We start from the raw sequence: 17,584 nt of genomic DNA, 5'->3' as shown, positions 1-17,584 counted from the left end.
GTGGGCGCCATGATTGGGTATAAAAGCAGCTTCCGTGAAATGCTCAGTCATTCACAAACAAGGATGGGGCGAGGGTCACCACTTTGTGAACAAATGCGTGAGAAAATTGTCGAACCGTTTAAGAACAACATTTCTCAACGAGCTATTACAAGGAATTTAGGGATTTCACCATCTACGGTTGGTAATATCATCAAAAATTTCAGAGAATCTGGAGAAATCACTGCACGTAAGCGATGATATTACGGACCTTCGATCCCTCAGGCGGTACTGCATCGAAAAGTGACATCAAGTGTGTAAAGGATATCACCACATAGGCTCAGGAACACTTCAGAAAACCACTGTCAGTAAATACAGTTGGTCGCTACATCTGTAAGTACAAGTTAAAACTCTACTATGCAAAGCCAAAGCCATTTATCAACAACACCCAGAAACGCCACCAGCTTCGCTGGGCCCGAGCTCATCTAAGATGGACTGATTCAACACGGTTCTTGTGATACATTTGGCAGAGGTGTAAAAAAAAATTTGATTTTCGAATGAATCGTGATTTTTACTTGTAACGATTCTTAATCTAAATCAATTTTTTTTTTTTTTTTACTTTTTTCAATCTGTGCTCAGGCAAATCGTATTGTTGATGTCAATGCGTATATAAGTGTGGGATACTTCTTAGTTGTATTTGACTTTATTAAATGTTTGAATACAATTTATTAAACAAAACCAGTTTTATTTTTAGTAATATAAACATTTATCAGAGCTGTTTGTCTATTTTATGGAGGAATGTAGTTAATTATAGAACTGACACCCAATGTTATTCAAAAAGTATTGATTTTGAATCGAGAATCGTTTTGAACCGAGAATCGATTCTGAATCAAATCGCTACCCCCGAGAATCGAATTGAATCGAATCGAGCCGTGCCCAAAGATTCACAGTCCTATTCTTTGGTATATAAATGATAAATAAACCTTTTCAAAACAGGCTACAGGTTACAAAAACTGTTAGCCTAAACGCCTTCGAAATTGTTTTAATGGTTTATTTTCACTAGTGTCCTACAAATTACTTTTAAAAAGTAATTGTTTTAGTTACTTGTTACGTTACCAAAAAAAAAGGAAATGCATTACTAACAGAATTACTCTTTATAACCCATTTGATAAATAACCCATAACCCATAACCATAACCCATTTGATAAATGTAAATTACTAGCGAAACTAAATAATGCCTTACTTAAAAAAAAAAAAAAAATGTATTCAAAAATTGACAGATGTTCTATGTTAATGTATTTTTGTAGTTTTTATGTTATTAACGTGTTATTATTCATAACCAGCTCCACACCTTGTCAAAATCTCCCCAAACTTGTCCCAAATGTTTGCGCTACCTTTGTGCTGGTTTGTGATGCAACATTTTTTGTCTATTTATTATAGTTTTTATGTTAACATTTTATAGTTTTTATGTTATTAACGTGTTATTATAGTTTTTATGTTATTAATGTGTTGTTGACATGTTATTTAAACCCCCCCCCCGCCTTGTCAAAATCTCCCCAAAATTGTCCCAAATGTTTGCGCTACCTTAGTGCTGGTTTGTGATGCAACATTTTTTGTGTATTTATTATAGTTTTATGTTAACATTTTACAGTTTTTGTGTTATTAACGTGTTATTATAGTTTTTATGTTAATGATGTGTTGTTATTTAAAACCAGGCTCCCCTGGTGCTGCTATTTTTTTGTAACTATTATAGTTTTTATGTTTAGTTTTTATGTTAATAACATTTTATGATTCATAACCAGTACCCCAACCATGTCAAAATCTCCCCAAACTTGTCGCTTTTGTTTGTGCTACATTTGTGCTGCTATTTTTTTGTAACTAATATAGACTTTGTTTAGTTTTTATGTTAACATATTATGATTCATAACCAGTACCCCAACCAAATCTAATTTCCCCTTGGGGATTAATAAAATACTATCTAATCGAATCTAATCATGTCAAAATCTCTCCTAACTTATCACATTTGTTTGTGCTACATATGTGCTGGTTTGTGCTGCTATTTTTTTGTAACTATTAGTTTTTATGTTTACTTTTTATGTCAATAACATTTTATGATCCATAACCAGTACCTCAACCATGTCAAAATCTCCCCAAACTTGTCTCATTTGTTTGTGCTGTAGTTTTTTTTAACACATAATTATGTTCAGTTGTTATGTTATTAACGTGTTATGATTCATAAGCAGCCCCCACACCTTGTCAACATCTCCCCTAACTTGTCGCATTTGTTTGTGCTACATTTGTGCTGGGATATTTTTTTGTTCAGCTATTATAGTTTTTATGTTAACAGTTTATTATGTGTATGTTTTAATGTGTTATTATTCATAACCAGCACCTCAGCCATGTCAACATTTTCCCAAACTTGTCGCATTGGTTTGTGCTGCATTTGTGCTGGTTTGGGCTGCTATTTAATTTCTCCCCAAAATTGTTGCATTCATTTGTGTTGCATTTTCTAACACATGATTATGTTCAGTTGCTATGTTAGTAACGTTTTATGATTCATAAGCAGCCCCCACACCTTGTCAAAATCTCCCCTAACTTGTCACATTTGTTTGTGCTACGTTTGTGCTGCAATTTTTTTCCTCTATTATACATTTTATGTTTAGTTTTTATGTTTTCAACGTGTTATTATTCATAACCAGCCCCCGCACCTTGTCAATAATCTTCCCAAAGTTGTCGCATTCGTTTGTGCTACATTTGTGTTGGTTCTGTGCTGCTATTTTTTTAAACTATTATAGTTTTTATGTTTAGTTTTTATGTTAACATTTTATGTTTCATAACTAGTACCCCGACCTTGTCAAAATCTTCCCAAACTTGTCGCATTTGTTTGTGCTACATTTGTGCTGCTATTTTTTTGTAACTATTATAGTTTTTATGTTAACATTTTATGATTTATAACCAGTACCCTAACCATGTCAAAATCTCCACGAACTTATCGCATCTGTTTGTGCTGGTTTTTGCTGCAATTTTTTTTTCTCTATTATAGTTTTTATGTTTAGTTTTTATGTTATTAATGTGTTATTACTCATAACCAGCCCCCACAACTTGTCAAAATCCCCCCAAACGTGTCGCATTTATTTGTGCTAAATTTGTGCTTGTTTTTGCTGCAATTTTTTTGTAACTATTGTAGAGTTTGTTTAGTTTTTATGTTATTAACATTTTATGATCCATAACCAGTACCCCAACCATGTCAAAATCTCCCCAAACTTGTCGCATTTGTTTGTGCTGTAGTTTTTTTTAACACATAATTATGTTCAGTTGTTATGTTATTAACGTGTTATAATTCATAAGCAGCCCCCACACCTTGTCAACATCTCCCCTAACTTGTCGCATTTGTTTGTGCTACATTTGTGCTGGAAAATTTTTTTGTTCAGCTATTATAGTTTTTATGTTAACAGTTTATTATGTGTATGTTTTAATGTGTTATTATTCATAACCAGCACCTCAGCCATGTCAACATTTTCCCAAACTTGTCGCATTGGTTTGTGCTACATTTGTGCTGGTTTGGGCTGCTATTTAATTTGTCCCCAAAATTGTTGCATTCATTTGTGTTGCATTTTCTAACACATGATTATGTTCAGTTGCTATGTTAGTAACGTTTTATGATTCATAAGCAGCCCCCACACCTTGTCAAAATCTCCCCTAACTTGTCACATTTGTTTGTGCTACGTTTGTGCTGCAATTTTTTTCCTCTATTATACATTTTATGTTTAGTTTTTATGTTTTCAACGTGTTATTATTCATAACCAGCCCCCGCACCTTGTCAATAATCTTCCCAAACTTGTCGCATTTGTTTGTGCTACATTTGTGCTGGTTCTGTGCTGGTTCTGTGCTGCTATTTTTTTAAAACTATTATGGTTTTTATGTTTAGTTTTTATGTTAACATTTTATGTTTCATAATTAGTACCCCGACCTTGTCAAAATCTTCCCAAACTTGTCGCATTTGTCTGTGCTACATTTGTGCTGCTATTTTTTGGTAACTATTATAGTTTTTATGTTAACATTTTATGATTTATAACCAGTACCCTAACCATGTCAAAATCTCCACAAACTTATTGCATCTGTTTGTGCTGGTTTTTGCTGCAATTTTTTTTTCTGTATTATAGTTTTTATGTTTAGTTTTTATGTTAACGTGTTATTACTCATAACCAGCTCCCACAACTTGTCAAAATCCCCCCAAACGTGTCGCATTTGTTTTGTGCTAAATTTGTGCTTGTTTTTGCTGCAATTTTTTTGTAACTATTATAGAGTTTGTTTAGTTTTTATGTTATTCACATTTTATGATCCATAACCAGTACCCCAACCATCTCAAAATCTCCCTAAACTTGTCGCTTTGGTTTGTGCTACATTTGTGCTGGTTTTGTGTTGCTATGTTTTTGTAACTATTAGAGTTTTTATGTTATTAACATTTTATGATTCATAACCAGTACCCCAACCATGTTAGAATCTCCCCAAACTTGTCGCATTTGTTTGTGCTCCATTTGTGCTGCTATTTTTTTGCAAATATTATAGTTTTTATGTTTAGTTTTTAAGTTAACATTTTATGATTCATAACCAGTACACCAACTACCGGTATGTCAAAATCTCCGCAAAATTGTCGCTTTTGTTTGAGCTACATTTGTAGTTTTTATGTTATTAACAACCAGTACCCCAACCATGTCAAAACCTTCCCAAACTTGACCCAAACGTTTGTGCTACGTTTTAGCTGCAAAAGTTATTTTTTTTTAACTATTATAGTTTTTTTTTGCCATGGGGCTGGTTATTAATAATAAAAGGTTAGTAACATAAAAAACTATAATAGTGAGACAAAAATCTTACGCTAAACGATGGGTACAAGTTTAGGGAGATATTGACAAGGTGGGGTGTCACTAGTCAGAAAATGTGTTTTAGATTAACTTAAACACCTAAGTGGCACAAACAAACATTTTTTTTTAGCCCAAACAAATTGTTTTGGCTAATTTATTTTAATATTTGCAATCATAAAGGGGGACAACTTCACACAGGGAGTTCTCTTGCATCCACAATGCAAAAAAGTCAGTGTTCAAAAACAAGAAAAAAAAATACTAAAATTAGGGGTATTTTATTTGAACTACCGGTAAGCAAAATTATCTGCCAATAGAACAAGAAAATTCAGCTTGTCAAGACTTTCCAAAAAAAGTAAAATTAGCTAACCTCAATGAACCCAAAAATACCTTAAAATAAGTATATTCTCACTAATAACAAGTGCACTTTTCTTGGTAGAAAAAAAAGAGAGCTTTTTGCTCAATATGTTGAAAAATATTCTTAAATTAAGTAAATGCTAGTGCCATTATCTTGACATAATGATATGCGCTCGGCATCATGATTTTTTTTTTCATGCTTGAAGTAAGAAATTATTACTTTAAAAAAGTAGTTTTATACTTGGGAGCAGGGATGTCCGATAATATCGGACTGCCGATAATATCGGACTGCCGATATTATCGGACGGCCGATATTATCGGACGGCCGATAAATGCTTTAAAATGCAATATCGTAAATTATCGGTATCTGTTTCAAAAAGTAAAATGTATGACTTTTTAAAACGCCGCTGTGTACACGGACGTAGGGAGAAGTACAGAGCGCCAATAAACCTTAAAGGCGCTGCCTTTGCGTGCCGGCCCAGTCACATAATATCTACGGCTTTTCACACACACAAGTGAATGCAAGCATACTTGGTCAACAGCCATACAGATCACACTGAGGGTGGCCGTATAAATAACTTTAACTTTAACACTGTTACAAATATGCGCCACACTGTGAACCCACACCAAACAAGAATGGCAAACACATTTCGGGAGAACATCCGCACCGTAACGCAACATAAACACAACAGAACAAATACCCAGAACCCCTTGCAGCACTAACTCTTCCGGGACGCTACAATATACACCCCAACCCCGCCCACCTCAACCTACTCATGCTCTCTCAGGGAGAGCATGTCCCAAATTCCAAGCTGCTGTTTTGAGGCATGTAAAAAAAAAAAGCACTTTCTGACTTCAATAATAAATATGGCAGTGCCATGTTGGCATTTTTTTCCATAACTTGAGGTGATTTATTTTGGAAAACCTTGTTACATTGTTTAATGCATCCAGCGGGGCATCACAACAAAATTAGGCATAATAATGTGTTAATTCCACTACTGTATATATCGGTATTGGTTGATGTAGGAATCGGTAATTACGAGTTGGACAATATCGGGATATCGGCAAAAAAGCCATTATCGGACACCTCTACTTGTGAGTGTTGATGACACAGCTTTGCATGAGTTGATATTCTAGTTTCAAGCATGTTTTACTCAATATAGGTCATCAAATCTCAGCAACAAGCTGTAGTATCTTACTAAGATCATTTAGGACCAAAACCCTTAAAACAAGTAAAACACTCTAACATAAAATCTGCTTAGTGAGAAGAATTATCTTATCAGACAGAAAATAAGCAAATATCACCCTTATTTGAGATATTTAATCTTACTTAGATTTCAGTTTTTGCAGTGCAGTACTGCTACGTTTTCACAAAGTTTGCAAAATTGTGCGAGTCTAAAAAAAACAATTTTAGGTAGACTTTAGTAAATGACTACAAGATCTTAGCACGCGGTGACCCGTCATCTTTTCATCACCTGGAGCCGCTCTTCTCAGTTTCCATAGCGATGCCAGATGGCTCTATTGACTAAAAGAGCCCGAGCAGGAAGTGTGCCTCCGTATTGACCTTCGTTCTGTCTGGACTGCGCCAATCGTCTCCTCCGAGCCCTCTCGGTGGGGGGAGGACGTGTTCTTTTCCTTTCTGGATCGAAAAACAGAAGACAGGAGGAGGAGGAGTGTGTTGGTTAGCGAGTAAGTCACGTTCTGGGGTGAAATATTTGTTTTTTTTCGCTCAGGAGTTGGCGAGGAGCTGACAGGGCAGGAGACGGTTCCGGTGGACACTTCACAGGTGAGTTGTTGTGTTGTTGTGTATTATTATTATTAAGGAAACTTGACTTAAAAAAAAGTGGTTTTAGGTTTTTGAAGAGCATCCAGTCATCTGTGATGATGATGAAGAAGAAGAGCAGCCCTGGTCTTCATGTGGTATGTCCTTTTTAAGTCCTTGTTTTACCATTGAGGCTATCTGCGACCAACATGCGGTCACATTGGTAATCAATACTTTGTGCCGTCGGACGAAGCTTTATTGAAACAAAATGTATTTTTGAAGACGTGTTGCAGGTCTGGTTCCGGCAATGACGCATGAGTCCTTTTAGGAATGGGGTCCAACTTGTTCCCGGTCCTCCCCTCCGTCCGTCAGTCAAAAAGTCGAGCACTGGCTTTAACGAGCTCTCGCCAGAGTTGACATTTTGGTCCTGGAAAAGCACCAGTAAAAGTTGTCCGTGGAGAGATGGAGGGATGTTTGGGCCGTCACCTTGGTTACGGTCTTTCAGATTTCTTCCTGTAAAAAATTGATAGCTCTTCCCAAGCTCGCGTTAAAGCTAAAATTCCTCATCTGTGCCTGGAAGCGTCTCAAACGTCTAGAGCGTTCTTCACTAGCGCGGCTCACTAAAGTAAATTATTCTGTCAAACGTGGTCGGACGTTGACTGATCGGAGAGATTTTAACCATGTGTCTCGCAGACATGCCAGGGATGAGTACAAATACTGCAGGTCAACCGGTTCGTGAGTGTGCGCAGGAGTGGGTACAATAAAGAGGAAATGCCTTCCTGGTGCCCAGGATTTCCCTTCATGAGAGCAGAAAGTGGTTCATCTCATCAAGGGAGCTCATTTTCTACTCTAAACATAATCCATGTGGTCAAAGCCGAGCTGTTTCCTGTGTTTGACATGCTACGCTAAAATTATACGTGCTGATTCATCGAATTCAAGATGGTTGTCAAAATTCTTTGGGTGAAATCTTCAAATTTTTCAGCACTTTGTGGTGTGTTAAAGGCCTACTGAAATGATTTTTTTTATTTAAACGGGGATAGCAGATCCATTCTATGTGTCATACTTGATCATTTCGCGATATTGCCATATGTTTGCTGAAAGGATTTAGTAGAGAACATCGACGATAAAGTTCGCAACTTTTGGTCGCTGATAAAAAAAAGCCTTGCCTGTACCGGAAGTAGCGTGACGTGACAGGTTGAAAGGCTCCTCACACTTCCCCATTGTTTACACCAGCAGCGAGAGCGATTCGGACCGAGAAAGCGACGATTACCCCATTAATCTGAGCCAGGATGAAAGATTCGTGGATGAGGAACGTAAGAGTGAAGGACTAGAGTGCAGTGCAGGACGCATCTTTTTTCGCTCTGACCGTAACTTAGGTACAAGCTGGCTCATTGGATTCCACACTCTCCTTTTTCTATTGTGGATCACGGATTTGTATTTTAAACCACCTCGGATACTATATCCTCTTGAAAATGAGAGTCGAGAACGCGAAATGGACATTCACAGTGACTTATATCTCCACGACAATACATCGGCGAAGCACTTTAGCTACGGAGTTAGGAATTTGTAACTCCTTGCAGTGTGTTAATTGGCTATTATCTGAAACGTTTTTATTAGAATGGCTGTTACCTTGTGACAAAGCCTAGTGATAGCATCGGGCTTAACTGCAGATAGAAACAGAAGAAATAAGCCCCTGACTGGAAGGATAGACAGAAGATCAACAATACTATTATTACTTCTACTATCAGGAGACACCGAACCAAACCCTGGACCTGTAACCACACGGTTAATGCTGTCCCGCCTGGCGAAGCCTAGCAATGCTGTTGCTAACGACGCCACTGAAGCTAACTTAGCTACGGGACCTTGACAGAGCTACGCTAAAAACATTAGCTCTCCACCTACGCCAGCCCTCATCTGCTCATCACCACCCGTGCTCACCTGCGTTCCAGCGATCGACGGCGAGACGAAGGACTTCACCACGATCATCGGTGCGGTCGGCGGCTAGCGTCGGATAGCGCGCCTGCTATCGAACTCAAAGTCCTCCTGGTTGTGTTGCTGTAGCCAGCCGCTAATACACCGATCCCACCTACAGCTTTCTTCTTTGCTGTCTCCATTGTTCATTAAACAAATTGCAAAAGATTCACCAACACAGATGTCCAGAATACTGTGGAATTTTGCGATGAAAACAGACGACTTAAGCTGGCCACCGTGCTGTTTCAAAATGTCTGCTACAATCCGTGACGTCACGCGCAAACGTCATCATACATAGACGTTTTCAGCCGGATATTTCCCGGGAAATTTAAAATTGCACTTTATAAGTTAACCCGGCCGTATTGGCATGTGTTGCAATGTTAAGATTTCATCATTGATATATAAACTATCCGACTGCGTGGTCGGTAGTAGTGTGTTTCAGTAGGCCTTTAACTGGCTGCTACCTGAAGCGTTTTCATTGAAAGGCTGTTAATTTGTGACAAAGCCTAGCTGTTTCCTATGTTTATGACATGCTACGCTAAAATTCTACAAGCTAATGCTTAAAATTCAAGAAGGTTTTCACAATGTGTCAAAATATAACATTTTCCAGATTTTGTGTTGTGTTAATTGTCTCTTATCTGAAACATTTTCCTTTGGATGGTTGTGTTACCTTGTGACAAAGCCGAACTTTTTCCTTTCTATGATATGCTACGCTAAAATTCTACACGCTGATTCATCAATTTCCAGACGGTTGTCAAAAGTCTTTATGTGAAATCAAAAATTTTTCAGCACTTTGTGGTGTGTTAACTGGCTGCTATCCGAAGCGTTTTCATTAGAATGACTGTTACCTTGTGACAAAGCCTAGCTATTTCCTGTGTTTATGACATGCTATGCTAAAATTCTACAAGCTAATGCTTCAAATTCAAGAAGGTTGTCACAATGTGTCAAAATATAACATTTTCCAGATTTTGTGGTGTTATCTGAAACATTTTCCTTTGGATGGTTGTGTTACCTTGCAACAAAGCCGAACTTTTTCCTGTTTATGATATGCTACGCTAAAATTCTACACGCTGATTCATCAATTTCAAGACGGTTGTCAAAAGTCTTTATGTGGAATCTAAAATTTTTCAGCACTTTGTGGTGTGTTAACTGGCTGCTACCTGAAGCGTTTTCATTGAAAGGCTGTTAATTTGTGACAAAGCCTAGCTGTTTCCTATGTTTATGACATGCTACGCTAAAATTCTACATGCTAATGCTTAAAATTCAAGAAGGTTTTCACAATGTGTCAAAATATAACATTTTCCAGATTTTGTGGTGTGTTAATTGTCTCTTATCTGAAACATTTTCCTTTGGATGGTTGTGTTACCTTGTGACAAAGCCGAACTTTTTCCTGTTTATGATATGCTACGCTAAAATTCTACAGGCTGATTCATCAATTTCAAAACGGTTGTCAAAAGTCTTTAGGTGAAATCTTAACATTTTTCAGCACTTTGTGGTGTGTTAACTGGCTGCTACCTGAAGCGTTTTCATTGAAAGGCTGTTAATTTGTGACAAAGCCTAGCTGTTTCCTATGTTTATGACATGCTACGCTAAAATTCTACAAGCTAATGCTTGAAATTCAAGAAGGTTTTCACAATGTGTCAAAATATAACATTTTCCAGATTTTGTGGTGTGTTAATTGCCTCTTATCTGAAACATTTTCCTTTGGATGGCTGTGTTATCTTGTGACAAAGCCTAGCTTTTTCCTGTGTTTATGACAAGCTAATGCTTCAAATTCAAGAAGGTTGTCACAATGTGTCAAAATATAACATTTTCCAGATTTTGTGGTCTCTTAACTGAAACATTTTCCTTCGGATGGTTGTGTTACCATGTGACAAAGCCGAACTTTTTCCTGTTTATGATATGCTACGCTAAAATTCTACACGCTGATTCATCAATTTCAAGACGGTTGTCAAAAGTCTTTATGTGAAATCAAAAAATTTTCAGCACTTTGTGGTGTGTTAACTGGCTGCTACCTGAAGCGTTTTCATTGAAAGGCTGTTAATTTGTGACAAAGCCTAGCTATTTCCTGTGTTTATGACATGCTATGCTAAAATTCTACAAGCTAATGCTTCAAATTCAAGATGATTGTCACAATTTGTCAAAATGTAACATTTTCCAGATTTTGTGGTGTGTTAATTGCCTCTTATCTGAAACATTTTCCTTTGGATGGTTGTGCTACCTTGTGACAAAGCCTAGCGGTTTCCTGTGTTTATGACATGCTATGCTAAAATTCTACAAGCTAGTGCTTCAAATTCAAGATGATTGTCACAATTTGTCAAAATGTAACATTTTCCAGATTTTGTGGTGTGTTAATTGCCTCTTATCTGAAACATTTTCCTTTGGATGGTTGTGCTACCTTGTGACAAAGCCTAGCGGTTTCCTGTGTTTATGACATGCTACGCTAAAATTCTACAAACTAAAGCTTCAAATGTCACAATTTGTCAATGTAAAATTTTCCAGATTTTGTGGTGTGTTAATTGCCTCTTATCTAAAACATTTTCCTTTGGATGGTTGCGTTACCTTTTGACAAAGCCTAGCTTTTTCCTGTGTTTATGACATGCTATGTTAAAATTCTACAAGCTAATGCTTCAAATTCAAGATGGTTGTCACAGTTTGTCAAAATGTAACATTTTCCAGATATTGTGGTGTGTTAATTGTCTCTTATCTGAAACATTTTCCTTTGGTTGGTTGCGTTACCTTTCGACGACGCCTAGCTTTTTCCTGTTTATGACATGCTACGCTAAAATTTTACAAGCTAATTCTTCAAATTCAAGATGGATGTGACACCTTCAGTCAAAAATTTAGATTTTTTCAGCTTTTGTGTTGTGTTAATTGGCTGTTATCGGAAACGTTTTCCTTTGCATGGTTGTGGGACCTTTCGACAAAGCCTAGCTTTTTCCTGTGTTTATGACATGCTACGCTAAAATTGTACTAGCTGATTCATCAATTATAAGATGGTTATCAAAATGTATTTGTTAAAATGTACACATTTTTAACTCCTTGCGGTGTGTTAATTGGCTGTTATTTGAAGCGTTTTCATCTGAATGGTTATCTTTTGACAAAGCCTAGCTTTTTCCTGGGTTTATGACATGCTACGCTAAATACGCAAGCTAATTCTTCAAATTCAAGATGGATGTGACACCTTGAGTCAAAAGCTAGAAGTTTTCAGCTTTTTTAGTGTGTTAATTGACTCTTATGTTTGTGTTTTTGACATGCTATGCAAAAAATTCTTCAAGCTAATTCTTCAAATTTAAGATGGTTGTCACAATGTGTCAAATTCTAACATTTTCCAGATTTTGCGGTGCGTTAATTGGCTCTTACCTTAAATGTTTTCCTTGGATGGTTGTTACCTTGCGACAAAGCCTTGCCGTTTCCTGTGTTTATGACATGCTACGCTAAAATTCTACAAGCTAATGCTTCAAATTCAAGATGGTTGTAAAAATGTATTCGTCAAAATTTTAAAATGTTCCAGCTCTTTGTGGTGTGTTAACTGGTTATTATCCGAAGTGTTTTCCTTTGGATGGCTGTTACCTAATTGCGACAAAGGCTAACTGTTTCCTGTGTTTATCACATGCTATGCTAAAATTCTACAAGCTCTTCAAATTCAAGATGGTTGTAAAAATGTATTCGTCAAAATCAAACATTTTCCACCTCTTTGTGGTGTGTTAACTGGTTATTATCCGAAGTGTTTTCCTTTGGATGACTGTTACCTAATTGCGACAAAGGCTAGCTGTTTCCTGTGTTTATGACATGCTACCCTAAAATTCTACAAGCTGAGGCTTCACGTTCAGCAAGGATGTGGGACCTTTTATCCAAGTTGGTTTACATTTTTGGGTATGATATGATAGCTTCCATTATACCTGTATGCCAGCTGTTTCCTGTGTTTTTGACATGCTAAACTGTTACAAGCTGAGGTTTTAAATTCAAGATGGAGAAGTTTTAAGTGTTTAAAGTGACTGTTTGTTGACCTTACGTGGCTGGCTAGAGGGTGTTAACTTCTGAAAGTGTTGTAAGCTTTATACAGCGTCATTTTTCTTTGTATTTTTTATTTTTGGCCTGTCGAGCCACTGTGGCAAATCCTATAGTTGATGTAGATGCCCATATCTGCTGTACAGATTTACTTTACAAAAGAGAATAATAATAATAATAATAGATTTTATTTGTAAAAGCACTTTACATTGAGTAAACAACCTTAAAGTGCTACAGTGTATTAGAAAAAATAAAAAGATAATAAAACAAAACAAAACTAGAACAGCCAAATAGCTAGAATTAGTATGCATATATCTAAAAAAAGGCTTTTTTAAAAAGAAGGGTTTTTAAGCCTTTTTTAAAAGCATCCACAGTCTGTGGTGCCCTCAGGTGGTCAGGGAGAGCGTTCCACAGACTGGGAGCGGCGGAGCAGAAAGCCCGGTCTCCCATTGTTCGTAGCTTTGTCCTCGGAGGTTGGAGGAGGTTAGCCTGTCTGGAGCGGAGGTATCGAGTGGAGGATTTGGGGGTGAGTAGTTCTTTGAGGTAGAGGGGGTCATTTCCATGGAGGCACTGGTGGGTTAGTAGGGAGACTTTGTATTCAAACCTGAGTGAGGAATACTTCTCTTGTTGCCTTATTCATATTTAACTTCATTAAATGGATTTATATTAATGTTTGGTGCAGCCGAACCGGAGCAGGAGGAGATAGAAAGAAGAAAAAAAGGAAGACGGAGGGGGAAATTGCAGGGACAAGAGGGGGATAAGACAAAGACAACAACAGAACAACATCAGCAAATAGGATATGTACAAATATGATAGTAAAAGTGATAGCAGAGAAGCAGTTAGTGAAGTAAATAACACAGACATGACAATGAACATTAAATCACTGCAAATGGAGCAATACAAATACCAATAGAAATAACACTATTGATAATGAATAATAACAATAATTACCTCTATTATCAACGATACAATTGTTTCAAATGCAGCGATACATACCATATTTTCCGGACTATAAGGCGCACTTAAAAGACAATTTTTTGTCAAAACTCGACAGTGCGCCTTATAAGCCGGTGCGCTTAATGTAATAAAAAAGTTTGGTTGAGCTCACCCACCTCGAAGCTATTTTATTTGGTACATGGTGTAATGATAAGTGTGAACAGTAGATGGCAGTCAAACATAAGAGATATGTGTAGACTGCACTATGACGACAATATGACTCAAGTAAACAACACCAACATTTTATAAGTTCCATTGAAAATATAGAACATTACACACGGTGTTTAAAAATCTATCAAAAAGTTTTAGTACGACTTTGGTAAGCTATGAAGCCGCACCGCTTGATAGATTGTCGGCGTAATAAACATAGGAGTATTATTATGGTGTGTGTATAAGATAAGACATATTATCTGCCGTTTTGTTTCGCAATATTATGCAAAAGCAACTTTTCTTACCTTCTGGTACCTGCTGATCTTTATTTGGGATCTGCATAAGTCCTGAGTAGTCAATAAGCTTCTTCTTTTTCTCGAACTTCTTGTTATGTGACATTCATCCTCCGCTGTTGCCATTTCAAATATAAAGTAGTGTAAAGTTCTTACTTATATCTGTCAGTAAACTCGTCATGAAAGCGATAAAACATACCGGTGTAGTGAGTTTACATTATTCACCCAAGGAACTTTAGTTTTAGAGAGTTCCGGTCGGACGGTTTTTCACGGGACACATTTCCTGTGTGTTGTTGTTTCCGGATGAGGAGATGCTGCTACGTTATTGATTGAAGTAAAGTCTGAATGTCATTAAAACAGTTAGCTCCATCTTTTGACACTTCTTCCACTCCCGTCCTTGCACGCTACACCGCTACAACAAAGATGACGGGGAGAAGACGCTGCCGAAGGTGAGCCACGTAAATAAGACCGCCCACAAAACGGCGCATCCGGAAGCGACTGTCAGAAAGCGGCTTGAAGATGATCTGTAAAACATCATCAATGCAACATTTTCACCAAGGAACCACCATTACATGTTATGTAGACCACAAGGAATTGTTTTACATTTAGAAAAAAATAATAATATGACTCCTTTAATGCGCCTTATAATCCGGTGCGCTTAATATATGAAAAAAGATCAAAAATAGACCATTCATCGGCAGTGCGCCTATTAATGCGGTGCACCCTATGGTCCGGAAAATACGGTATATGTAATGATATCTTGACTTACAAAAGAAAGCAGATACATGGAGGGGAAGAAAGAGAAGCAAACTGTATTAACCTTGTAGATTGTTATAGTAATAATAAGTCAAGCTTTATCAGTGTGGCGTGTCTTAGCCAGTTTCCCCTAGGGCATTGTTTTTTAACCACTGTGTCACGGCACACTAGAGATACAGTCTGGTGTGCCGTGGAAGATTTTCTAATTTCACTTATTTGGGTTAAAAATATTTTTTGCAAACCAGTAATTATAGTCTGCAAATTATGTGTTGTTGTTGAGTGTCGGTGCTGTCTAGAGCTCGGCAGAGTAACCGTGTAATACTCTTTCATATCAGTAGGTGGCAGCCGGTAGCTAATTGCTTTGTAGATGTCTGAAACAGCGGGAGGCAGTGTGCAGGTAAAAAGGTGTCTAATGCTTAAACTAAAAATAAACAAAAGGTGAGTGCCCTAAGAAAAGGCATTGAAGCTATGCAGAACAAAACTAAAACTGAACTGGCTACAAAGGAAAAAAAACAGAATGCTGGACAACAGCAAAGACTTACTGTGGAGCAAAGACGGCGTCCACAAAGTACATCCGAACATGACATGACAATCAACAATGTCCCCACAAAGAAGGATAAAAACTACTGAAATATTCTTGATTGCCAAAACAAAGTAGATGCGGGAAATATCGCTCAAAGGAAGACATGAAGCTGCTACAGGGAAATACCAAAAAAAGGAAGAAAGCCACCAAAATAGGAGCGCAAGACAAGAACTAAAACACAACACACAGGATGACACCAAAAAACTCAAAATAAGTCACGGCGTGATGTGACAGGTCGTGACAGTACACCTACTTTGAGACAAGAGCTACATTGATGCATGCCTGGTTATGGTTTAAAGTCATATCCAACAATTGCGAGAACAACTTTTTACTGTCAACATCGGCTACTGAGTTTTATTTTTGTATGTTTTCTGCTGGTGGTGTGCCTCCGTATTTTTTCAATGAAAAAAATGTGCCTTGGCTCAAAAAAGGTTGGGTAACACTGCCCTAGGGGAACAACGTTAATATATGTTTGAAGAAAGGTGATTATATGCATGAGTGTATGTATGCATATGTACTTGTGTATGTACAGTATAGGTATATGTATGTTTGTACAGTGAATGTGCATGTGTATGTATGTACTGTATTTGTGTATGTATGTACTGTATTTGTGTATGTATGTGGGAGCGTATGTATATATTTATGTACTGTAGGTAAGTACCTATGTAAGGCTAAGTTGCTACGAGCTGATTCAAGGTTTAAACAACACAAAACACGCACATTTCTAGTGTTTACTGTGTTAACCTAACTGGAAAGTTTCATATTTCGGTTGGTTGTGTTACTTGACCACAAAGTCAAGCTATATTTTGTGTTTTTACTAACTAACTTGCTAAGGCTTCTTATTTTGCGATACCTTGACTCTGTTTACTGTGTTTTAAAGGTAACACTCATACGTTTTTGTTAAAACAACTGCACGTTTTCAAAGTCTGTGATTTTTTTTTTTATTCCAGTAAACCGGGCTCACATGCAGTCCCAGGGTGTCCAGTTCTCCCAGAATGCAACGGTGCCTCCACCTTCCATGAACGGCTGCAGCAGCGACGTGACACAGGTTAGCTACCATCAAAAAGTAACTTTTATTTGAAACTTTATGACAGTTAAGGATGGTAAAACGTGACTTGAAACACTGGCGGTTTTAACCTCTTAAAGGCCTACTGAATTGAAATGTTTTTATTTAAACGGGGATAGCAGATCCATTCTATGTGTCATACTTGATCATTTCACGATATTGCCATATTTTTGCTGAAAGGATTTAGTAGAGAACATTGACGATAAAGTTTTGGTCGCTGATAAAAAAGCCTTGCCTGTACCGGAAGTAGCGTGACGTCACAGGTTGAAGGGCTCCTCACATTTCCCCATTGTTTACACCAGCAGCGAGAGCGATTCGGACCGAGAAAGCGACGATTACCCCATTAATTTGAGCGAGGATGAAAGATTTGTGGATGAGGAACGTGAGAGTGAAGGACTAGAGTGCAGTGCAGGACGTATCTTTTTTCGCTCTGACCGTAACTTAGGTAAAAGGGCTCATTGGATTCCACACTCTCTCCTTTTTCTATTGTGGATCACAGATTTGTATTTTAAACCACCTCGGATACTATATCCTCTTGAAAATGAGAGTCGAGAACGTGAAATGGACATTCACAGTGACTTTTATCTCCACGACAATACATCGGCGAAGCACTTTAGCTACGGAGCTAACGTGATAGCATCGGGCTTAAATGCAGATAGAAACAAAATAAATAAACCCCTGACTGGAAGGATAGACAGAAAATCAACAATACTATTAAACCAGGGACCTGTAACTACACGGTTAATGCTTTCCAGCCTGGCAAAGCTTAACAATGCTGTTGCTAACGACGCCATTGAAGCTAAC

At 37.5% G+C, this 17,584-nt stretch overlaps 1 protein-coding gene across 4 annotated transcripts in view; it reads left to right on the top strand.

Annotated features, from left to right (window-relative positions):
* arhgef28a (Rho guanine nucleotide exchange factor (GEF) 28a) overlaps window positions 1-17,584 on the top strand; it is a 108,676-nt gene that overhangs the window by 21,030 nt on the left and 70,062 nt on the right. For all 4 annotated transcript variants that reach the window (XM_062056966.1, XM_062056964.1, XM_062056965.1 and 1 more), the window contains exons 4-6: window positions 6,926-6,978; window positions 7,046-7,112; window positions 16,665-16,762. In XM_062056966.1, coding sequence (XP_061912950.1) covers window positions 6,926-6,978; window positions 7,046-7,112; window positions 16,665-16,762 — 218 coding nt within the window. The remainder of the gene's footprint in view (window positions 1-6,925; window positions 6,979-7,045; window positions 7,113-16,664; window positions 16,763-17,584) is intronic.

Source organism: Entelurus aequoreus, linkage group LG08 (genome assembly GCF_033978785.1).
Source record: "Entelurus aequoreus isolate RoL-2023_Sb linkage group LG08, RoL_Eaeq_v1.1, whole genome shotgun sequence".
Taxonomy (NCBI): Eukaryota; Metazoa; Chordata; class Actinopteri; order Syngnathiformes; family Syngnathidae; genus Entelurus; species Entelurus aequoreus.
This window is presented reverse-complemented; position numbering and strand designations above follow the sequence as displayed.